The sequence below is a fragment of the Pyrus communis genome, chromosome 5 (genome assembly GCF_041283825.1).
Source record: "Pyrus communis isolate YQ-2024b chromosome 5, ASM4128382v1, whole genome shotgun sequence".
Lineage (NCBI taxonomy): Eukaryota > Viridiplantae > Streptophyta > Magnoliopsida > Rosales > Rosaceae > Pyrus > Pyrus communis.
This window is the reverse complement of record NC_142569.1, coordinates 11,480,197-11,504,609: the sequence shown is the minus strand read 5'-3', so window position 1 is coordinate 11,504,609 and position 24,413 is coordinate 11,480,197. Positions and strand designations below refer to the sequence as shown.

General features: G+C 38.1%; 2 protein-coding genes, 1 long non-coding RNA gene and 2 pseudogenes across 6 annotated transcripts in view; 2 read left to right on the top strand and 3 right to left on the bottom strand.

Annotated features, from left to right (window-relative positions):
- Window positions 1-2,077: 2,077 nt before the first annotated feature.
- Window positions 2,078-3,781, bottom strand: LOC148696758 (uncharacterized). The gene is made up of 2 exons (XR_015962724.1): window positions 3,642-3,781; window positions 2,078-3,540 (listed from the first exon to the last, which is right to left on the bottom strand). It is a non-coding gene; the product is annotated as an uncharacterized LOC148696758 (long non-coding RNA).
- Window positions 3,782-3,798: 17 nt separating this feature from the next.
- LOC137724757 (MDIS1-interacting receptor like kinase 2-like) lies at window positions 3,799-5,630 on the top strand (annotated as a pseudogene).
- Window positions 5,631-5,835: 205 nt separating this feature from the next.
- Window positions 5,836-7,083, bottom strand: LOC137724201 (putative carboxylesterase 12 pseudogene; annotated as a pseudogene).
- Window positions 7,084-8,704: 1,621 nt separating this feature from the next.
- The window catches only part of LOC137741093 (uncharacterized), a 78,891-nt gene continuing 63,182 nt past the window's right edge, over window positions 8,705-24,413 (top strand). The window contains exons 1-5 of one of the 4 annotated variants that reach the window (XR_015962673.1): window positions 8,720-9,324; window positions 9,555-9,613; window positions 9,710-9,797; window positions 12,876-12,937; window positions 13,033-13,209. The gene's annotated coding sequence lies outside the window, so the exon portion shown is untranslated. Of the gene's footprint in view, window positions 9,325-9,554; window positions 9,798-12,875; window positions 12,938-13,032; window positions 13,790-24,413 lie in introns of those variants that run through there. The other 3 variants (XR_015962675.1, XR_015962674.1, XR_015962677.1) reach the window with 3 other exon arrangements.
- Window positions 19,571-20,853, bottom strand: LOC148696757 (uncharacterized). The gene is made up of 2 exons (XM_088694337.1): window positions 20,025-20,853; window positions 19,571-19,704 (listed from the first exon to the last, which is right to left on the bottom strand). Exons 1-2 carry the CDS (start codon window positions 20,836-20,838, stop codon window positions 19,661-19,663), a joined length of 858 nt encoding a protein of 285 aa, XP_088550463.1. The 5' UTR covers window positions 20,839-20,853; the 3' UTR covers window positions 19,571-19,660.

Genomic DNA, 24,413 nt, shown 5'->3' with positions numbered 1-24,413 from the left:
ATTTAAGATTATTGTAATTTTTTTTATTGTCTCATTAACTTGGAGTAGTCCCCAAGTATTGTAAATTGCCTTGTATAGATTCCTATTTCCTGTATAAGTTTGACTCTACGGCCACGTCAATGAAATACGAATTTACAGTTACTACAGACACCATGGATTCATCTGATCCATACTTCCTGCATTCCTCAGATCATCTAGGACTTCATCTTGTCTCCAAGGTTCTTGATGGAGATAACTATGCCATGGTGTCGTGCCATGACAATTGGTCTTAACGTCAAAAATAAGATTGGCTTTGTTGATGGCTCAATCCAAGCTCCTGAGGAAAAGGATTCCTAATACTTGTTATGGAGGAGATGCAACGATATGGTCCTCGCTTGGTTAGTGTATTTATTCCTTGCCAATAGCTACTCAATAGTATCATATACCTGAGTACAAAGGCTACAGTTTGGTCTGATCTCAAAGATTGGTTTTCACAAGGGCTGCAGTCTTGGGGTTTACATGACTTAAACAAATTATAAATTTGGTTTCCACACAGAGTTCCCAATCACTACACTTTCTACCACTCAAACACAACTATAAGAGCATCTCCCTATTTTACCTCATGAACCCGCAAGGTATTTTTGTCTAGGCATTTGTCTAGTCCCTTGGGGCCATGTTTTGCTGATGCAGCAACAAATCTAATTCGCCTAGTAAATTGCCTGGTCTTTTAGAGATGCTCTAACACAACTCCGTGGCGCATTCCCTTGGCGAAACAAAATGCCGGCACAACAATTTCTCTGCAACCAGACTACCAAAGGGAGTGTCAATTATATTCTTAAAAATGATTCAAGTAAATAAAACAAGATAAACAAAACAAGCAAACCACTTGTATGCCTTAATTGGGTAAGTATTTAATAGTTCGAACTACTGGGTAGTACGGTTTTATATACACTAAACTAGCAAGTAAGCAAAAATAATATTTTTCTGAATTTAATCTTGATCATTCATTTTTTTATACTACTAAATGGTCCGGATTATATCTCTACCGCTTCATTAAAAAAATGCAGTCTGGAGCATTGAAGAAAATTGGTCTTAGTCATAAAAGAGCATAACTTGTTTTTTTTTTGCCCAAGCCTAAGGTATCCCACACACACTCCAAAGGGTAGGATTAATTCCTAGTGGAAATCGAAAAGGCTAAAGGCATTTCAATCCACTTCTAATAGTACATGTCTTCTCAAAGCTTTCAACCAATGAATCACCAGTATTTTTACTAGTTTCATGTCTTGAATCTAAGACCAAGGAGCAAACTTGATTTGGAATTTTAACGTACTTCTACTAGACCACTTGTCGTGGTTATAAAAGAGCATAACTTGAGACTCTCCACATTCTTCAATTCAATCCCTTAATCCTAAAAAAATCCTGCTTCAATTTTTCTATTTGTAATTTAGGGGGAGAGAGAGAGAGAGAGAGAGAGAGAGAGAGAGAGAGAGAGAGACTCAAAACGCAGAGCTTTACATGTAATATAAACAAGACTAAGGACCTATATTTTAGATAGGACAAACGACTTTGAGGCCAAAGCGTGATTAATGAAATATATATAATTTTATAGATAAAAGCTTTACTACAGTAGCAAAAATGAATCATATTTATGCACTATGATACGGATTTGATTTTCAATGATTCTCGTTTTCCTAACAACTAACTATTTAACTCATTACCATTATTATTTGTAAAAGGCCTAATTGAATAAATAGTCTTGTGATCATATAGTATTTAGAAGATAGTCTTTGTGGTAACAAAGTTTGAATTTAAACCCTTATAGTAAAGTCTGTTAGAATTTATACTCAAAATTAGAAATTTCCTTATTCCAATAGCCCTGCACTTGAGGTTAAAATGGTCATTTTAGCTCATCAACCATAGGAAACATAATACTTAATCCTATCAATGGCCAGTTGGAAAACTACCCAACATAAATTGAACATCTGAAGCTCGTATCAAGACCTTTTTTTTAAAATTTCTCCATTGAAAGTTATTCTTTAATACGGAATCCATTGTAAAGAAATTCAAGTTCCATCAATTGCTAAAGCACACAAATTCATAAAAAAAATCCCAATTCATGAAACTTGAAATAATGATCAATCAAACCCAACACCGAATAAGAGTTAAATTTAATGCCCTGTTTGGTTTCTGAGAAAATGCTATAAAATATGGAAACTGAGACCAAATAGAAACTGAGAGAGAGGAGGGGAATGTACGGAGACACTTGTCGGGGTAAGAATCTTGAATTATGGTCCGAGGCAGATGGGACAAGGATTTGGGTCCTCCTCCAAACAAGAAGAAGAGCTGTTGATTTTGTCGGCCTTCAACCCTTGCTTCCCCATCTTTGCTTGCTCCCTTCAATTCTCTGAGAACGGAATCTCTGTGTCTCTGATGTTCATCCTCGCGGAAGAGATGAAATGATCATCTTAACCTGACATATGAACTTCAAGTGTGGACTACTAATGGAAAAATAACATAACTTTTAATTTTAAGCATATATCCTAATAGACTTCATCACAAAGATTTAAATTCAAATTTTTATACCAAATGAACTACCTTCCAAATACCTCGTGATTAGTGCCTATGGAAATATTTATCCGGTTAGACATTTGTAAAAGATATATGATATACAATGTCGTTGTTGTCCCCAGTAGACGACCAAAATTAAGGACACCATTGATATTTAGAACTTGCTATGCGCTCGTCAGCTTTTAGTTTTGCACGTGACCATTAAAGAACTGGCACTACCCTTTTATCTTCTCCTGCATCTGACTTCCAATAAGCTCAATGGGTAGCCGTCGCATGCCCGCCAAAAACTTCATTGGGTCGGCTGCATCATTATATGTTGTGTTTTTCGTGTTCACATGTGACACATTTACATGCCTCAACCCACACGCTTAACGTTGATTCTGATATTATATGCATCAACTCTACTCCACACTTGACAAAGACATTTCAATCCACTTGACCAAGATATTTATGGCGTCTTTACTAAGGGGTAATGAAACGAGCGGAAACGGAATTGCAGAGTTCGAGCAATTCCCTTGTTCACTAGCACGAGAGGAATGAAAATCTGGGTGGGACCCAGCTCAATTCGGGAATCACGTTTCGGAATTTCCCGGAGTCGGATTGTTTAACATTCGGTGGTATTTGGATTCCTTGAATTGATGTCCATTAGCAATTCGATTTTTGTTCCAAAATTGCCCTCAATCCGTCTTCTCCAGAAATCCACCAATTTAGGAGGCTGTGGGAGGGATCTGTGAATATGGAAAGTTTTTGGGGCTGGGGAATAAGATGATATGGAGGAAAAGGGGAGGCGTGGGGGACCTGTGAAAATCGAAGCTCATGGGAAGGGCTAGGAAAGAAAAGGGGGAAGGCGTGGTAGGTTGTGAATAAATGGGAAGGATTGGGAAGGCTGTGCAAGTTGGGGAAAGAAACAATTGGAGACCCACCTGCCGCTGAACTAGTCACACCCTTCGTCGATCTTGTCGACGGCGAACAGCAGCTTCTCTCTCTTCTTCCCTAGCCCCAAAACAAAAGACCCAATTTAGTAAATTCCAAAGTTTCAATTTTTTGCATCGGAAAAATGGTTAATTTGGTTGAATAGGGGTGGGTTGACTCACCTGTTTTGAACTTTTGATGACAATTGGGTTGGAGCTGGAGGTGAGTTGAAGTTGCTGGCCAAAAATGCAGGTGAGGTCCTCGTCATAGAGGACGCAATCGAAGAGGATGAAGACGAGGAGGGTGAAGAGGTAGGGAGAGAGTCGAGCCTTACAGAAGATGACCAGAATAATTTATTTTAATAAGAGCAATTTAGTAATCAAGCTAGTTTTAATTCCGATTCAGGTAAATTAGTAAACAAGTTATACAAAACCAATATCATTCTTACTCTGATTCCAGCTAGTTTAGTAAACAACTTTAATAAGAATCTAATTTTGATTACCCCTCAATCCAATTCCTCAACTCCTTACATTCTTCAATCCCTTCCGAGCTCGGTCTTTTTACAAAACTCGCCTATTTGTCCCTGGCTTCCAATAAATTCACGGGGGAATTGCCTCTGTCCTTGTGCAATCTAAACAACCTCCTCCAATTGGTTTTGGCTATCAATCTATTTACTGGTCAAATCCTTCCGTCTCTTGTCTCCAATTGGACTAATATGGTCTCTTTGCGACTTCAATCCAATAACTTCAGTGGAACCATTACAGCAGAAATTGGGTTGTTGATACAATTGCAGTTTCTAGGCCTTGATTCCAATGAACTTCAGTGGGGAGATTCCGACAGAGGTTGGAAATATGTACATTCTATCGATCCTCAATCTAAGCAGGAACCACTTGACAGGAGTGATCCTTCAGTGTCTAGACTATTTGTCATTTCTTCATGAGCTTGATTTTTCTTATAACAACTTGACTGGCCCAATCCCAGCTGTTTTCCAAACGGCACCAACAAATACTTTTGTTGGAAACGCTGGCTTATGTGGGGATGTAGAAGGACTAAATAGTATATGTGATTCCCGCATCAGAAATTCCGAAAAGAATAACAAAAGAGTTATAATTGGTGTCCTTGTATCTCTTTGTGGTTTATTAATGGGTACAACTGTCATTGGTCTTATGTTCCCTAAGCAACCTGGTCTCGTTTTGAACAAAGTCAACACTTCCGAAAACTTTGAGAGTTTGGAGTCCATGATATTGCAAGAGGAATGAAAGTTCACGTTTGCGGAAGTTGTGAAGGTTGTAGATGACTTTCATGAGAAGTACTGCAATGGGGAAGGAGGGTTTGGAAAGGTTTACAAGGCAGAGCTGCAATTGGGCCAAGTTATTGCAGTTAAAAGGCTTAGCATGTCAGACTTCAATGACATTCTAGCAATCAATCTCCAAAGCTTTCAGAATGAAATCCGAACTTTGATTAGTATCTGGCACCAGAACATCATAAGGCTCTATGGCTTCTGTTCAAGGAGGGGGCTTGCATATTCCTGCTTTTTTTTATGGAGCTGAAGGTGTTAATGAACTCGGCTGGCCTAACAGAGTCAAAATTGTGCAAGGACTTGCTCATGCACTTTCTTACTGGCACCATGATTGCTCTCCACCAATTGTGCATCGTGACGTAATTGTCAACAATGTATTGCTTGAGTCAGATTTCGAGGTTCATCTCTCAGATTTCGGAATAGCGAGGTTATTGAGTACTAATTCATCCAACTGGACAAATATTGCTGGTTCATTTGGCTACATGGCACCAGGTAATGTAAATTTGTATACACTATGCAAGTCACGGATAAATGTGATGTATATAGCTTTGGAGTGGTGGCACTAGAAGTCATGATGGGAAGGCACCCAAGGGATATGCTAGAGTCCTAGCTACAAGAATCATCAAAATCAAGGAGGGACAATGTAGAATTGCTCCTGAAAGATTTGTTAGACCAAAGGTTGGAGCCGCCAACAAATGCATCTGCAAAGGCAGTGGTGCTCGTAGTAACAATTGCCTTGGCCTGCATATGAACGCATCATGTGTCCAGACCTACGATGGTATTTGTGGCACAAAAACTGTCAGCTCAAACCCTGCCTTGCCTTCCCGAACCATTTGGTAAGTTGACAACCAACGAGTTAATCGCACCATAAAAAGTAAATGAAAAATAGTTGACAAGGGGGAGTAGCTCAAACTTCCCCATTAGTATTCTTGCTACAAGCAAATCCATCTAATTTCTCATGTAATACGTCTTCAATACCCTAATTAGTCATCTCTGTTATTCGGGGAATGCGGATTATATGTATGACAAATTTTCTTAATCGTAATGCTTTAAACCGATAATCCACAAGTTCAATTAAACATCGGAACGGAAAGTTTTATATTTTTCTGAAATAAAAAACACAACCAGAGGAAGAAAAAGACAAAATTACAACAATTCGAAAATCCTAAACCTGGTTCAAGAAAGAGACTATCTTCTTCTGCATGGCCACAGCATTCTCACAAGTTAGATCGGCTAAATGGAAACAATGCTCCTCCCCTTTTGCTTCCATCACCTCTACAACCCCATTCCATCCACGCTTTCTCAGCACCTCCCCGTAATACCATCCCCTTTCTTTCAGCACATCTTTGTCCGCCAGAAAACTACCACTTTCCCACACCCCAATTTCCCCAGTTTTGGATCCTTTTCAGGGTTCATTAGCGGGTCATCGGATCCGTTACTCAACGGGTAGACAACGCCACATGGCTGCCACAAACTCTCTTATAGTTGCAGGGGCATTGAGCTCTACCCCAATTAGCTCTGACCCCTAGAAATATGGATGGACCAACACAATCCCAATGAGCGTAACACCAAGCAGCCCCTCCGAGCCTACTCTCAATCCCATATGGTGCGCTACATTAGCTCCGGCGCTGTCCCCAGCGAAGAACACGCGCTGCGAATCCGCATAGCTAGTTATCCAATCTTCATCTTCTTCTTCACCACCTTTTCGCTTTCCATCAAAATGGGAAGCCACCCATTTGAGAGCAGCCCATGAATCGTCGTAGGTAGTTGGGATTGGGTGCTCTGGGGCAAGCCTGTACTCAACAGAGACGGCAACAACTTGGCCTCGGAGACTAGGGAATTAAGGTAGTCATGATATGTGGGGGAGGAGGCGCTTTGGATGCAGAAGCCACCGCCGTGAAAGTAAATGAGACGAGGGAGTTTAGTGGCAGGGGATTTGGGGATTTAGAGAGCCTTACAGATATTGCTGGTTGTTGGGAGATGACAATGTCTTTGGATTGCACTCGGGTTTCGGGTTGTTGATGGAGGAACTGTGGCCGTGCCAAGGAGTCTCTCGACTCGACCGTCTTTGTATACTTTGATCATTGGAGAAAAGTCATAACATAGTTCTTCGTTGCTCATGTTTTGGATTTTCAACTTCAATGAAGAAAGTAGAAGAATAAGAAACAGCTATGGAGGCCTCTCTCTCTGTATCTTATGCAGCCGACAGCCTCATGCATTATTAGTTTTAACAGGATGTAGGCCATGGAATTTCAACGGACACAGTTGCCAGCTGTCAAAGAAGAAAGATATGATGCTAGCTAGCCAGACAGATTCAACAACCCTGGATAGCACACATCTCTAGTGAAATTTTGTCACCTTAATTTTGGGTCACATAACAATCTCATAGTTCATCTTTTAAACATTATAATGTTACACATCAACTTACAAAATCGTTATAATACCAAACATCCGTTAAATTTTCTATCAATTTAACTATTAAATGATAACGTGGTAAATATAAGGTCCACATTTACAATGACCTGGATGCCCATTATGCACCATGGGAATAAAAAACAAATAAAAAATTTAATTCATAAATTTTTTGTTTTTGTTTTTGTTTAATAAAAGCTTTTAAAGTAAGGGAAAAAAACGTGGAGGTTCATCCCTTCCTCTCTCCCGTCCCTCGCCTCGCCGCTCTTCCTCTCCCCTGTCCCACCATAGCCACTGAACACATACAGCAACCGCACAAAAAATCCAATTGGGGTGAGAGTAGGCTCTGAGGGGCTGGTTGGTGTTAAGCTGATTGGGGTTGTGTTGATCGATCCATATTTCTGGGGGAAGATCCAATTGGGGGAGAGATCACCGCCCCTGCAGCTAAAAGAGAGTTTATTGCTGCATTGTGGCGTTTTACCTACCCGTCGACTATTGGATCCGATGACCCGCTTTCAACCCTGAAAAGGATCCAAAATTTGGGGAATTGGGGTGTGGGAAAGTGCTGGTTTTTGTTCCTGAGTTAGATGTGTTGAAAGACAAGGGATGGTACTATGGGGAGGTGCCGAGAGGGAGTGGATGGAATGGAGTTGTGAAGGTGATAGAAGCAAGGGGGGAGGACCATGTTTACCATTTGTCCGATCCTACCTGTGAGAATGCTGTGCCCATGCAGAAAAAGATAGTCTCGTTCTTGAACTAGTGTTTGTGGTTTTTCCCTTGTTGTCATCCGTTTTACGTACTATATTTTCATACCATTTTAGGTAGCATTTGATGTGGACAGTTACATTATTTGAATTAATCAGATTTTTTAATTTAGTTCATTATTTAATAACTAATAATTAAGAAAAACTAGTTAAATAAATGATGATTGTAGTATACGAGGAGTCTTTCTCTTTCATTTCCTTGGGTTTTGCAAATTTTTCAAATGATATGGTATAAAAACATGGTATGAATAACATTACTCTATGTTTTATGAGCTTTATGTATGTTTTCTTGAACAATATTTCTCATAATCTCAATTAATTTTTCGATTACCATTGAAAGATCATTTATGTAAAAATTTACTGAAAGCAAAAATCGTTTAGTTATCTAATTGTGACATGACAATTAAATAAATGAAGACAGATTTATCAATACTATATATATAACTTTGTGTTCTAATGTTAAATTTGAACATATCAAAATTGGTGTAAATTATAACATTCATTGATTATTTACAGAATGGTGTGAAGGATCCTTATAACTTATAAGGTGGACGCAATGAGAATACAACATCATAAATCCTATAAATGAACAGTGTTTCGGGGAGGATTTCACTTGATTTACAAAATTGCCACCAACCCTTTGGTGCCATTCAGGTTGGTAATTTCTATTTATTAACGAAATTGCCACCGCTTTGGATTCTAATTTACCTTCTAAATGCGGATTTTGAACTTTGCACAAGTTGTAGTTTTGTCTTTTCAAATTTCAGCAAATATTAGGAAAAGCATAAAACCAATTGTTTGTTAGGAAATATATCTAGCACGGATATGATTAATGTTTTTTTCAGTTTCAATTTCCATTAAATTAAAGATTTTATGCATAATATTTCATAAAGTTCAGAATTGCTAACCGCAGTATATGATCGTTATAGTGGAAACCAGTGAACTTATAGGCTTAATGGGCTTACAATAAGCTAATAGTGCTATATTTTCCCTCTCCCTATATGTAGTTTAATATAATTGAACAAGTTCAAAGAGAATGATCAGAATGAAGGTTCGTATTAGATCCGATGTGCTTCCTCTTTCTATGCATTTTGGTTCAAATTAGGGTTTTAGGTCGAAACCCAAAACGAAAAGAGAATAAAATTTGAAGGATCTTCGGATTTTGTGTTTGGATGAGAGGAAAAGATGAGAAATTTGTTAAGAAAAGTTGGTTGTGGTGAAATTTCATTCTTTAAAATCCATCAGATTATGCTTAAATTGTTAAATGTAGTTGTTATTGTTAGCTAATTCATGTTTTTAGTCTTAAATTAAATTTATTGTTTCCCTTGCTTGATTATACTTGCAGCAACTAATCCTGGAAGTTTCAATAACAGCGTCGCTGGCCAGCAGGTGAATACTAAGCAAATTTTATCTAGCATTGAACCATTTCTTAAGATCTGATTCAATTTTATTTAAGGAATTTGAAACCTCTACCTTGAACCATTTCTTATCATAATTCATGGGTTGCTAGCGCAAATATAGTGCAATCTAATGTTTTGATGCATACTTGATTTGGTCTCAAATGCGATATGTTGTAATTCTTTCTAATTTCATTGTTTACCTATCTTTGTGTGGATCAGGCGGTACTAGAAACAGTTGCAAGAGTAAAGTCGAAGAAAAATTAGACGAAAGATGAAAAGTACATGCTTCTAACTTAAATTCAGTACAGTTTTTCATATATTCTTTGTCAATTGAATCTAGCCATTATGGCCTGTTCTCACCAACTATGTTGTAGTATAAATTGGTCGTTTCAACTACATGATGTTTTCAATCTGGATAATGATAATAGAGGAGAAGATACACCAACACTGATTGATCGCAATGTAAGAATGCTTCATTGAAAATATACTTGCTCCGGTTATTTATCTCAACGGTCCTAAATGTGATATCCCGTCCCCAAAATTATTATTTTATTTTGTTCATGACGTATTTCGAATATTTGATTGGAACTAGTTATTTATTTCTCCAAATTTAAGAAAAACGAAGTGAGGGGTACTTTAGTCATTTCTAATTTTCTCGACTTTTTTGGTCAACTCTTGGATCATAATGAAACTTTAGTATGTTATTCTCAAAGCATAATGTAGACTTTGGGCAGTTATAGATCATAAATTTGATTTGCGGATCGTTGTGGACCCCATCATTGAACGAGAGTTGAATTATGGTCAACATGTCTCGGAACATTCTAAATAATAAAATTAGTACTATGGGAGACTTAAGTGAAGTCTAGCGGGCCTACATTGGTTAGAGAGTGACTTGAACATATGTGATATGGTTATTACCTTGATTTCTTATATTGGTATCATCTGTGAATTTGACTTGGTCTTATAATGTGATTCTATTGAAATGTGATTATATATATATATATATATATATATATATATATATATATATATATATATATTTAGCCATAGACCTATGTTTATTAAACATGATTTGGCTTGTGTACTGATGATGATCGTGATATGTGATTTGATGTACATATTTGAAAGGTGGTTGATTTACATAGATGGTATGATATGATGAAATGTGAGCAACTTAATATATGTGAATATGAAATGGTTTTAGAATCATTTTTCCTATAAATTGTTAATTTTCATATTTAGCCAATGATATAGTTATATGAAGTGGGATTTGACGTGCATATTGGAAATATGGTTTGTTTTGTATGATTGCCTTGATTTGATGAGGTGAGGGCTAGTGGTGGACCGTTAACCCATTGTCATGGGGTTTGTTGCTTTGAAACATGTGTTAATGCTCGTTTCATTATTTCATTTCTTGTTTCGTTGAGCCTTTATAACTTGAGTAACTTGATTCATGTGTTGTTTCATTGATTGGTGGTTATACAATGTACTCCGCGATTCCGTTGAGTGATGGTCCGGAATCCTTCCTACTCCACTCTGCGATTCCATTGAGTGATGGTCAAGAATCGTATCTTGGTTTGGGTTCCGTTGAGTGATGGTCCGGAATCCCTCTTACTCCGCGATCCCGTTGAGTGATGGTCCGGGATTATATCCACCTTAGTTCATTGAGTTTAGTTTGAGATGGTTGCAAAGGTGTAAACTTTGGATGAACTGTGTCGCCCTAATTCTACTTTCATTGTGTGTATGTGAATATGGGTGTGAGATGTTATGGTTGTTTGAAATGAACTTTTGGATGTCTGGGTGACTCCCTCGGAGTTTTCAAAAGTTTGGTATTGATTTCTTATGAAAGATTTATATTCAAGGTTTATAAATTATGATTGATGGCTAGTTTTATTATTGTATCACATGCTTATTTTATTGTCCCTCACCCGAGCCTCTTAGCTTATCTGAGTGCCTGATTTGCCAGTGAACCAATTCCATAATATTGGCATTGACTTTACATATGACAGGTTTGGGTAGATTATGAGAAACCGCTTGATATTATGGTTCCATTGAGTGATCCGGAACCCAATGTTGTTGGATTCCGCTGAGTGGTCCGGAATCCTTGCTCTTGTTCATTCTGTAAGGTGATCTTAGAATCCTAAATTCGAGTAGATGGGAATTACCCACAATAGATGTTGTGAAAATAAATTAGAATTATCATGTTATTATTCATAACCCAAGTTGGGAATTATGTAGAGTTCTTTAATTAATTAAATTCGTGAAATGATATGTTATCTCACTGATTGATTAACATAATTAAATATTAATATTGTGCTTTGTGATTCCTTGATATGTTACAAGCTATGTATTGAGATATAATGTTGGAAGTATAGTGAATTGGTAAGATGAAGTGAAATGTGATTTGACTTGTGTATTGGAAATAGTTGTGACATGTGATTGAAATGCATATTGAATTGCTTAGGAGATGTGAGGTCTAGTAATTGACCGATAACCCATTGTGATGTGGAATTGTGCTCGATATTGCTTCGTTCGTTGAGTTGTCATGAATTGGGTAACTTGAATCATGTCTTGTTCCTTCGAGCCGTTGTTATGCTTCTTGGACTTCCGTTCAATTCGGTTGGGTGGTCTGGAACTGAGTTCTATTTGGATTCCGTTGAGTGATGGTCCGGAATCCCCTTTGGTGCCTTAGTCCGTTGGGTGGTCCAAAATCCCCTTTTTCAAAGAAGCAGTCTTCAACCGAATTGTGTTGCTCTAGCCTTGCATTTCGACATGTTGTATGTGTTATTGATGATGTGATGGTTGACATTATTGATTGATGTGATTATGGAATGACGTTGGATATGAGTATGGTTATCATGAGTATTTTAGTTGATTAATATTTCTAGAGAATAATGTGTACTTTGTTAATTCTTAACTATGTTACACACTATGAAATGCCATTTTATGTGGGAAACGTGATGAATTATGTGATGGATGAAGTGGAAATGTCAATCGTCATGTGGGATTGTTATGTTGGTTATCATGGTTATTGTTATGATTAGACTTGTTGATAAATGTGGCTGGAGAATGGTATTATGCTTCGTTGGTTCTTTGAAACGATATATGTTGTGAATTGCAGTATCATGTTGCGATATAATGATTTATATTTAGATGGAGGGGAACTCATGATTTTTAGGTGGGTTTGTTATATAACCCTGAGTCGAGTAATTTCATGCTTGTCAAGTTCTATTGATTGATTGAGAAATGTTATGCCTTTCGACTTAATCGGACTGTGTTGTATGTCAATTATTGTGCATGACGAACTACAAATGGCTTGATCCCTGTCTAGGGTACGTAGGCAGTCTAACATGGAGGTTAGATGCAGCCATAATGTGTACGAAAAATAACTATGCGATTCGATTATTGAGTTGTGCTTGCCCATATCCCGGAGGTGGGGTATGATAGATACGGATTTTTGGTGACGTCACGTGTCAATTCTGGACGTATGTCGGGATTGGGGCGTGACACTAAATGTAACTTTGTTATTAATATTTTTAGGACAATGTCTTCATAATATCAAATTTTAAATCAAAATATCCAGTGCTGCAACTAGACTTGAGGTAAACTTACTGGCTCATTACAGTTTTGTTAAGTTCATTGGTCTTCTCTTAACAAAAAATGCTGATTTTGAACTGATCTACTGGTTTCATTGTAGATTAATATCAGATTTGGTGGTCGTTATTGTATCTACAACCTGTGGTGGCATTGCCTTTGCTTGCGCTGGACAACCGATCTGATACGTACATTCATAAGTACATACGCGTGTACATATATTTCCAAACTTATTGAACTTATAGAGAAAACTTAATGCTATGATCTTACTTAATGTTCATATTCCGCTTCCTTCATACCAAAACTTGACATGTTATTAGTGAATATTTGCTAGCTGGATCCATTATGGACCTTGGAGGTTTCAACTTCTTCAGTGAAATGGTTCAAGTATGTTTTACCCTGCACTTTTATTATCCAAGAAGAAATTCTTCAAATCCAAAAGTGTGCTTATATATATTCAGGGTATGATTGCTTCCTCCTCCAAAACCAAAAGTGTACTTATATATATAAGCAACAGGAAGAATTGCTCAGATACCAGTAAGTGAGGCTTTTTTAGGTCGTATTATAAATGCACTGGCTAAGCCTATTGATGGTTGGGGTGAATTGCCGCATATGAAATTGAGCACAATTTTGCATAGCCCACTTGTTTCTTTAGAAGAGATGGGAAACATGGTCAATTTTCATGCCTTTGATGTTTTGGTTCTTTCTGAACCTAGAATTAGTGTATCCAAAGCTTTGGACGTTGTCAAAACTTTGGGCTTTTCTGGTAGCTTCATAGTTGATGCAGTGGGTTTTTCTGAGGGTTTTTACACTACTAATTTTGTTAGTACTAGGGAAATAGTTGATTTTTCTACGTGTATATATATATATGGGTTCGATTACAAAATTCTGTAGATTGAAAATGATACTTTATGTTGTCATTTACTTGGTACAAGAAGATTTTTTATTTTGAAAATGAAAGGTGCACTATACTTGGAACAAAATTCTTCAGACTGTTGGGGTGTGCCTATGGATGCTAACTTGGTTCTTAGAGACTGTTTTGCATTGCTTCTTTTGTTACTACGTTATATGATATGGAGGACATAATTTTTTTATTAATCATTTTGAAGGTTTTCTGGACCTCTGATTTATGAACGTGCAAGTCATCAAGAGAAAATCCAGAATGTAAGCTCAGCTCAAGAAGGTTTATATTTTTGCAAGTGCATTTTTCTTTTGCTAATGTCAATTATTTGTCTCTCAAAGGGAAAGATACCTGACATATGACGTTTCTTTCAATCGTTTTGCCTTTTTTGTTTACTGAGAAACTTATGAAATTAGGAGGAAGGTTATGTTCTTCTGTGTCGTTAATCTACGACAAGCGAATTGGGATCGGTCTCGAAGAGCTCTGCATGTTTACTGTTTCCTAGGTACGGTGTTCATCGATCTCAACTTTTAATTTATTTCACATTTTATTTATTTATTATAGTTTTGGGTTTGTAAAAACCCTTGATTGAATCCGGTGCTGGTATATGGTCCCTTACAGGAGAAAAAAGTTTTATTGTTTTCCTTAAAATTTTAGTTTTTGTTAATTTTTTTTTTTTTTTTTCACAAAGGAACTTAGGTGGTAGCTGTATTACTAATGAGCTACAGAAGTTATATATTCTTATAATTATGGTATAGATGCAGGTTTGCTATGTTACTTTTTGGGATGAAAATACTTTAAATACAGAGGAAAATTTGATTGATATTGGGTTGTACGCAGAAATCTAAACGCTTTGTTGCTGAAGGCTCTACCAGGTATGCAGACTGTTGGGAGATTTGGACATTATATTCTCTATCTGTTGCTATTTTATTACTTTTTTTTTTCTTGGAATTACATTACAAGTATATAAATGTATGAACACTTTGGGTAGATGTGGTGAGCTATACACGAATCATTTGAGATGCAGGGCTATTATAATCGAGTTAGATGTGGCTAGCGCTACACGAATCATTTGAGATGCAGGGCTATTATAATCGAATTACATGTGTTGAGCCATACACGAATCATTCAAAATTTCTGCACTTTCTTGTTTTTATATATGCCGTTTGGCTATAAAATTTGTGATTACATGCCCAGATAAAATTTCACATTGAGATTTCAAACATTGTACTGCATTATGGATAAGAACAAAAATTGACCTTCTAAAACATATGTAAAGTTATAGTTTCCGGATACAAACTGTCCATGTAAATAATATCTTTTACTGTCAAGTCTTAGTAATTCTGGTACAACTAATTAATACGTCTTTTTCTGGGTTTGTCTGCCATGTGTGTTATGATTTGTTCTAGCTAATGGACTATCTAAAATGTTATGGTTTTCATAGCGGTATTTACGTAGTCTTTCTCTCTCAACTGGGTTTTCTCTGTCGTTGGCCCAATTCATTCTGCTGCCGATTGTTCCCATTTTTCACTTTTGTTGAGGTAAAAGCTCAAATCTGTGTATTTTTGTGTTCGACAAGTTGGTAAGGCAAATTGTACTTTTGCTTTGCATATGAGCAATGTCTAAGTTTTACCTATTTTTATAATGCTTGGTTTGTACTTCTTGATTTTTAATTTGGTTTTTGTGTTTGAGTTGGATAGACAGTTCATAGGTTTGGTTCCATTTTTATTCGGGGAAGAAAAATGCAAAGAGAACAACACAATAACCCTAGCACGATTATGTATGGAATGAATTAAATCTATCAAAGAATTATATTTTGGATGTGTTGTTAGGAAGAAACGCCTACACTCCAAATATTTATGAATTTTATTCCTTATAAAATTGGTTAATTGTATGCGTTACTTCTTTTAGCACTAAATCTTTTGTTAAATTTCATTTTTGTTGACTTTTAGTTTTTGACTTTCCTTTGGGAGGACTTTTAATTAAGCATGTATCTTTTGGTGTAATACAATTATATTCTTGAGGTTTGAATTTTTTGCCCTTTACTTTTCTGCCCATTATGATCTACGTGACACAAAACCGAGCGCAATGACGTTTTAGGCTTTAGCTGACCCCACTTAATGGGAAAATGCTTTGTTGTTGTTGTTGTTGCACTTTTATGCCCATTATATGTTTGAGTATCCATCTTTTGGCTTATTATCAATGAAAAATTATTATACGAGGATTTTGACTATTGACTTATCAATGGTTTATTTATTAAGGTTGGTTTAAGAGAGAATAAAAGAAAGATTTGTTTTCACAGATGAAGTTGATCAAGTGTCCCAGGCTCTACAGTTCAATTCTCTCGGTATGCACTATGGACATTATTCAAGAAATTGATGGTTGTTTTAGCATAGTGAGATTGCCGTTGTACGGTTGACGGATTATGCTTTTAGTTTTCTCTTTGATCAGTTCAATGCTAGAAATACGGATTTGCATTTTCTTGATTTGAATTTGTTTTAGCATGGTGAGATTTCCGTTGTACGGTTAAAGGATTATGCTTTTAGTTTTTTCTTAGATCAGTTAAATGCTAGAAATACGGATTTGCATTTTCTTGACTTGAATTTGAGTTTTTTTTTTTTTTTGGTAAAGTACAAAAAACTACCTCAACTATTGGTGTCACGACACTTTCATACCTCATCTTACGAATTTGTGTCAATGTTATACCTTCCGTTAGCTTGGCCGTTTATTTCTCAGTTTAATGCTTGATAAAATATGAACCTGCTAGGGTTTCGTGGGTTCTAAGGTTTAAGCCATAAGAGAGAAGTGTTGAAGATGGTTTTGTATATTTGCTTAATGAAACAATTACAAGATGAAACATATATATAGGGAAGAAAAAGAACATAAGCCTAATTTTGCCTAACTTACCTATCTTGCTTGACTAACCTAACTTGCCTAACTTTGAACAAGAAAATTGACTAGCCTACCATTATTCCAACATGTTTATTTCATGCATTTTAATTGCTTAATACTCCCCCTCAAGGTGGAATGTGAATGTCAATCACACCCATCTTGCCAAGTAATGAGTGAAACATCCCTTGTCCAAGCGGCTTGGTAAATATATCAGCCAACTGTGCTCCAGTACGAACGTAGGCTGTCGTGATAACCCCTGATTGAATACGTTCACGAACAACATGGCAATTGATTGTCACAATGCAGTTTTGCTGGCACATGATGATCAACTCGTAAGTCAGCCAACAAGTATTTCATCCATGTAAGCTCACACGTCGCAGAGGCCATGGCACGATACTCTGCTTCTGCTGAAGATCGAGAAACGGTGGTTTGTTTCTTAGTCTTCCAAGATACCAATGCTCCTCCAAGGAATATGCAATAACCCGTGACAGATCTCCTTGTAATTGAACATCGAGCCCAATCGGCATCACAATATCCAGCCAAGATTAGGTCCCCCTTTGAAGGAAATAGAAGTCTTTGTCCAGGTGCCCCTTTCAAGTATCGCAAGAGACGATGGACTGCATCTAAATGTGGTTTTCTTGGTTGTTGCATGTATTGGCTGAGTACATGAACTGCATATGAAATTTCCGGTCTAGTGATAGTAAGGTAAATAAGTTTACCAACAAGTCTCCTATACTTCGAGGCATCATGAAGAACTTGCCCTTCCGTTGGAGATAACTTCAAATTTTCTTCCATGGGAAATTTTGCAGGTTTGGCACCCAGTAAGCCGGCTTCATCAAGAATGTCAAGCGTGTATTTCCGTTGTGAGATAGAAATACCTTGAGAAGACCTAGCCACCTCTACGCCGAGAAAGTATTTTAATGGTCTCAGATCCTTGATTCGAAACTGAGTGTGAAGAAACTGTTTGAGATCACGAATGGCCTCTTCATCATTGCCTGTGATGATCATGTCATCGACGTAGATTAGTATAGCTGTGAATGAGTGATCACGTACCTTGGTGAACAAGGAATAATCGGCCTTGGATTGTTGATACCCAGCTTGGTGTATAGCAGTGGAAAATTTGTGAAACCAGCTTCGAGAGGCTTGTTTAAGCCCATAAAGTGACTTGTTGAGTCGGCATACATTGTGCTCCCCCTGACGACGAAGACCAGGAGGCAATTGCATATAGACTTCTTCCTCAAGATCTCCATGGAGGAAGGCATTTTGAACATCCATTTGGTGGAGAGACCAATGACGAACAGAAGTTACGGCCAAAAGACATCGGACGGTAATAAGTTTGGCAACTGGGGCGAAAGTCTCTTTGTAATCGATACCTTCACGTTGTGTAAAACCCTTGGCAACAAGGCGAGCTTTATAATGCTCGACAGACCCATCTGAATGATACTTGACCTTGTAAACCCATTTGCAACCAATAGCTCGATGCCCGGGAGGGAGACGAGTGAGAGTCCAAGTCTGATTTTGTTCCAAGGCTAGGAGTTCAGCTTGCATGGCGGCTTGCCATGCAGGATCACTATTAGCTTGCTCAAAGGTAGTGGGTTCAACAATGTTGGAAATAGCACAAGCAAAAGAACGGTGTGAAGAAGAAAGATGAGCATAAGAAACATAGTGAGATAAAGGATAACGTGTACCTGACATGGAAGAGGAGGTGACACTGGGAGCAAGAGAGTGTACATGATATAAATGATAGCCCTGAAGTCGTACGGAGGGTTTTGGAGGACGGTTGGAGTGGCGAATGGCAAGGGGAAGAGGGGAGGGAGCAGGCTCGGTGATGAGAGGGTCTGAGGAAGGGTTGGTGGCATGGATAGAGGGTGTGACTTGTGGTGGGTCGTGCGGTGGGTCATGTGGTGTGTCGTGGGATGGAAGGGGGATGGTAGTGGTGGTAGGGGCAGGTGAGTCGATGGTAGTATCAAGGGGAAGGGGGAGAACAACACTGTCAGGTTGGTGATCTAGGGGTTGGGAAGGAAAGGGAAAGGTGTCCTCATGAAAGATCACATCACGGGAGGTGGAGAATTTGTGGGTAGTGAGATCATAAACACGATACCCCTTTTGACCAAGAGGATATCCAACAAATATGCATTTCCGAGCACGTTGATCAAACTTGTGTGTGGGAGTGAGATTTGTGGCATAGCATAAGCAACCAAACACACGCAAGTGATGAAAATCTGGAGGTGTACAATGTAAAAGCTCAAATGGGGTTTTGTGATGGAGGAGTGGTGTTGGTAAGCGATTGATTAAATAACATGCCGTTTGAACACTTTCCCCCCAAAAAATTAAAGGTAAATTGGCTTGAAAACGAAGTGCTCGCCCAACATTTAAAAGATGGCGATGTTTTCTTTCAACGACCCCATTTTGTTGGGGAGTAGAAGGACAAGAAGTGTGAAACACAATACCCTTGCTATCAAAAAAAGAACGTAAAGAAATGAATTCAGCCCCATTATTTGCCCTAATCGTCTTGATCATGCGATTGAATTGTGTTTGAGCCCAAGCAATAAAAGAACGTAACAACCCTTGTGTTTCAGATTTTAAACGCATAAGATGGATCCAAGTAAATCGTGAATAATCATCAACAATAGTCAAAAAATATCTAGCCCCCGAATGAGAATTGACTCGATGGGGTCCCCAAATATCACAATGTATTAAATCAAAAGGTGCTTGAGATGAAATAAAGCTTGACGGAAAAGACAAACGAGTTTGTTTAGCAAGGGGACAAATTTCACACAAATGGCTAGAATCAAACATAATAGTTGGAACTTGCTTGGTCAAAAGTTGTAAGGGACCAGTGGAGGGATGTCCTAACCGTCGGTGCCAAAGGTTTGAATGACGGTTGACATTGTGAGCTAAATGAGGATTTTGTGTTGACGACAAGTAATAGAGCCCATTATATCGCTTGCCCAGGCCAATCGTCCTCCTCGTAGCCATGTCCTGTATCACACAAAAGGTAGGAAAGAAAATCACTATGCATTGTAGAGACTCAGTGAGTTTGCTAACGGATAACAAATAAACTTGAAAATTTGGAACATGTAACACATCATCAAGTTTAAGAAGAGGAGTTGCTTGGACGGAACCAACAGATTCTATAATGGCTTTTCCCCCATTCGGCATTTGTACATAATCACACATAGATTTCTTGTGAAGCAAGTGAGGTGAAGGAGATATATGATCCGTTGCTCCACTATCAATGATCCAATATAGGTTTTTCTGTGGTAAGGCTCCTGACATTTTAGACAGAGGTGTAAGAGTACCTGTGGCGTTTGCAAAACGGTGAGGATTACCATCCAAGTTGTTTTTCTTGAGCATGGCCATGATCTGGTTGTACTCTTCAGGAGTGAACTTGGGGCTGTCACCGTTGGTTTCATGATGGTGCTGATCCGTGACTGTGGCGACTTCACTGCCAGTCTTTGTTTGATTAGCCGCAGGTTTCTTCTTGTTAGGAGGAATCATCTTTTTGCCATGGTATTTGTGCCCCGGTGGAAAGCCATTGAGATAGAAACACCGATCTACGGTATGATATTTTTTATCACAATATGAGCATTTAATAGAGGAGTTACCTCGTTGTGCAGCAGATTCCCTATGGCTTGTCAAATGCATCGCATGCAAACTGTTGTTATGACGAGTGAGAGATACCTCCACTTGTTTCTCTTGTTGTAAAACAAGAGAGTATGCCTTCCGAGTGTCGGGAAGTGGCTGCAGCTGCATCAACAAGATTTGCCCACGTACTGCAGCATAGGACTCGTTTAATCCCATGAGAAACTGCATCACTCTTTCATTTTCATCACGCTCATTGATCTTCTTCAAACCCCCACAAGTGCATGTTGAGGGCTCATGATAGGACGTCAATTCATCCCACAATGCCTTTAGTTTGGTGTAGTAGACTGAGATCGATTGTTGCTCCTGTCTGTGCTCAACAATTTCTCTCTTAATTTGGTAAACACGTGAATCGTTCCCTTGAGAGAAACGATCACGTAAGTCAGCCCACACATCTGCTGCTGAAGTGTAGTAGGAAACGCTGCTTGCAATGTCTTCATGTACAGAATTCAGGATCCATGCGAGGACCATGTCATTGCATCGTTGCCACAATGCAAATTGTTTATCTGTTTCAGCAGGTGGGTCAATGGTTCCATCGACCAAACCTAGCTTGTTCTTAGCACTTAGACTGATGCGCATAGCACGGCTCCATGTGTTGTAGTTGTCTCCTTGAAGGGTTTTGGAGACCAAGATGTTCCCAGGTTGATCAGAGGGGTGTAATAAAAACGGGTTCGAGAGATCAGTAGCCATCTCTAATGGTTTTGTGTTGGTTCCTGAATCACTCATGATGACGATGTTGTTGGTTGTGGTGCGGAAGCGTTGAAGATAGGTGGGGTATTCAGAGTCACCAGAAACGATGCTCTGATACCATGATAAAATATGAACCTGCTAGGGTTTCGTGGGTTCTAAGGTTTAAGCCATAAGAGAGAAGTGTTGAAGATGGTTTTGTATATTTGCTTAATGAAACAATTACAAGATGAAACATATATGTAGGGAAGAAAAAGAACATAAGCCTAATTTTGCCTAACTTACCTATCTTGCTTGACTAACCTAACTTGCCTAACTTTGAACAAGAAAATTGACTAGCCTACCATTATTCCAACATGTTTATTTCATGCATTTTAATTGCTTAATAATGCTGATATGTCTTGATCCGGAACCCATTTTTTATTAAAAAATTATTAAAAACTAAAAAAATCATTTAATATGTTTTAAATATTAAAATAATAAAGAAAAGTTATTCAAAAAAAAAAAAAAAAAAAAAAAAAACCAACATCACAACATCAGTTCGTCCCCTTCCCCCCCTCTCCCTCTCCCCATCTTCATTTTCTTCCTTCTTTCTGCAACTGCAACCCAGAAAAAAAAAAAAAAAAAAGAAGAGAAAAAAAAAAAAACCAATTTGTTTTCCCCGCTCCCCACCCCCTCTTCTCCCCGCACCCACTATCTACACCCAACCTCCCCACCTTTGCACCCACCCTCTGCACCCAACCTCACACCCATTACCTGCAACCCAAAAAAAAAAAAAAAAACCCAGATCCCGTTGAGGTGGAATTGAGAAATCTTCGCCAAGCCGATTTCGAAGGTTGAGAACCTGGGCGCCGAGAAAATAGGGGGAATGGGTGTGGAGGGAAACGAGTGGGTGTGGGGGGGACGGACGAACTGGGTTTTTTTTTTTTCTTCTTCCTTCTCTCTTCTTTTTCTTGTTTTTCTTTTGCAGGGTGGGTGGGTATAGGGGGTGGCGGGGAGGACGAGAGTTTCCCTTTTTTTTTTTTTTTTCCTTCCTTCTTCTTCCTCCTTCGGGTCGGGTTGAGGTTGGTTTTTTTTTTTTTTTTTCTTCTTCCTTCTCTCTTCTTCTTCTTGTTTTTCTTTTGCAGGGTGGGTTGGGGGGGGGGGGGGGGGGAAGGACGAGAGTTTCTCCTTTTCTTTTTTTTTTCCCCTTCTTCTCCTTCTTCCTCTTCTTCTTTCTTCTTCTTCTTCTTGTTGCTTCTTCTTCTTCTTCTTTCTTCTTCTTCTTCTTCTTCTTCTTCTTCTTCTTTCGGGTTAGGTTGGGGTTGGTTTCTTTTTTTTTCTTTTTCTTCTTCTTCCTCCTCCTTCTTTCTAGGTTGCAGGGGGTTGGGTTTGTGGTGGGGGGAGGGGGGACGAACTAGGATTGGTTTGGCATTTTTTTTTGTCTCTTCTTCTTCTTCTTCTTCCTCTTCTTCTTCCTCCTTCTTCTTTTTTCTGGGTTGGGTTAGGGTTGGTTTTTTTTTTTTTTTTTTTTATCTTCTTCCTCCTCCTTCTTTCTGGGTTGCAGGGGGTTGGGTTTGTGGTGGGGGGAGGGGGGACGAACTAGGTTTGGTTTGGCATATTTTTTTTTCTCTTCTTCTTCTTCTTCCTCTTCTTCTTCCTCCTTCTTCTTCTTTTTGGGTTGCAGGAAGATGGGGAAGAGAGAGAGGAGGGAGGGACGAAAGGAGAGGTTTATTTTTTGTTTTTTTATGTACTTTTTTTTTTATTTTAATATTTAAATAATATTAAATGATTTTTTTTGTTTTTAATAATATTTTATTAATTTTTTAATAAAAAATGGGTTCTGGATCAAGCCACGTCAGCATTTAACTGAGAAATAAACGACCAAACTAACGGAAGGTATAACATTGACACAATTTCTAAAGATGAGGTATGACATTGTCAATTTTAAAAGATGAGGTATGATGAAAGTGTCGTGACACCAATAGTTAAGTTAGTTTTTTGTACTTTACCCTTTTTTTTTCTTTCTCAATTCTACCACAGAGATAAGTATAAAAGTTCTAGGAAGAGATTGAAATTGGTGAAATGCTCACTGAGGCTGGTAAGGAACTGAAATTGGAAATTATGAAGCGACAACTTTTATTTGACTTTGATCTGAGTGTTAAGTCATTGGATGGAAATTTTGTTGCAGTTATCTTGACACTATATGCTGCGAGTATCTTGACACACTATAATAGGTCTTCCTTTTGGCAAGTTTGTGTTTCTTATTTGCATTCATGATTCTGTAATCATTTACATTTGCTTTTGCGTGAAATCTCATAAATTGGATGTGAATATATTTATTGTATTTAAACCTTTTTAGCCAAGCAAATGATTTGATTGATAACTTAAGGTCGATTTCTTTTTTATTTATGTCTACATATTACAAGGGCAACGAGGATGGGGGTTGAAGTCGAACACTTGCATGGGACAGATTCCAGTATTATTCAGTAAGTCACTGATTAAGTTAGATTAAACTGCCTTCATTTCTTTTTGTGTCCGTCGTCAAATTTTACTTGGATGCTTTAATTCTATGGGATGATTTCTACTGTTGGATTTAGTGGCCAAATAATGTGCAATTTGCCAAAGCTTTTCGGTGCATAAAATAAACAAAGAAAGTTTGGTGGACATCATTATGAGTAGAGACAAAATGATGATGGTTGTAAGAAAAAAAAATAAAGGTGGTTGTTTTTTATTCGGCTCCGTTGAATGTGGCTTTTATGATTATGGTAGCAATTATGATGTTGGGGAAGAAAAGGTGAGTGGCCTTGTGTTGATGTGTGCGGCCGAAAGAAAGGAGAGTTGAGAGAGCAGAATAAAGAGAGCTCATTTTCGGTGTGAAGAAGGGAGAGACGAGAGAGCTCTTTGTGGCAGAGAGGAAGAGAGAGTTGTAGAGAGAAATCAAGAGAGCTAGAGTGAAAGGTCTCTTGTGAAAGAACTCTTGGGGTAGAGTGAGGCTCTTGGGAAAATTCTGTGAGTGGGTGTACAAGGGATATGGGATTGGGTTATGTCGATTTAACTCATGTGTAACTTGTACTGTTTTTCTCATAGTGAAGAGCAATATCTCTCTGAGGACGTAGGCAGGTTTTTGCCGAACCTCGTAAATTTCTCGGTGTCTTTATTTCTTGTATTTTAAACTATTCAACTGTGGGTTTGTATGTTGGTGAAGATAATCAGCCAAGGCACAACATTCTACTGGTTTTTTTTTCTTCCCATTTTGTATTTTAAATACGTTTAAGGTTGAAGGAGTCAACGATGGAATTTTGGACACCGAAGAGAAGAAGCCTGGTATTGTTTCTTCTTTCTTTTTGAGTGAGCATCTCTTTCTTTTCTTCTAATTT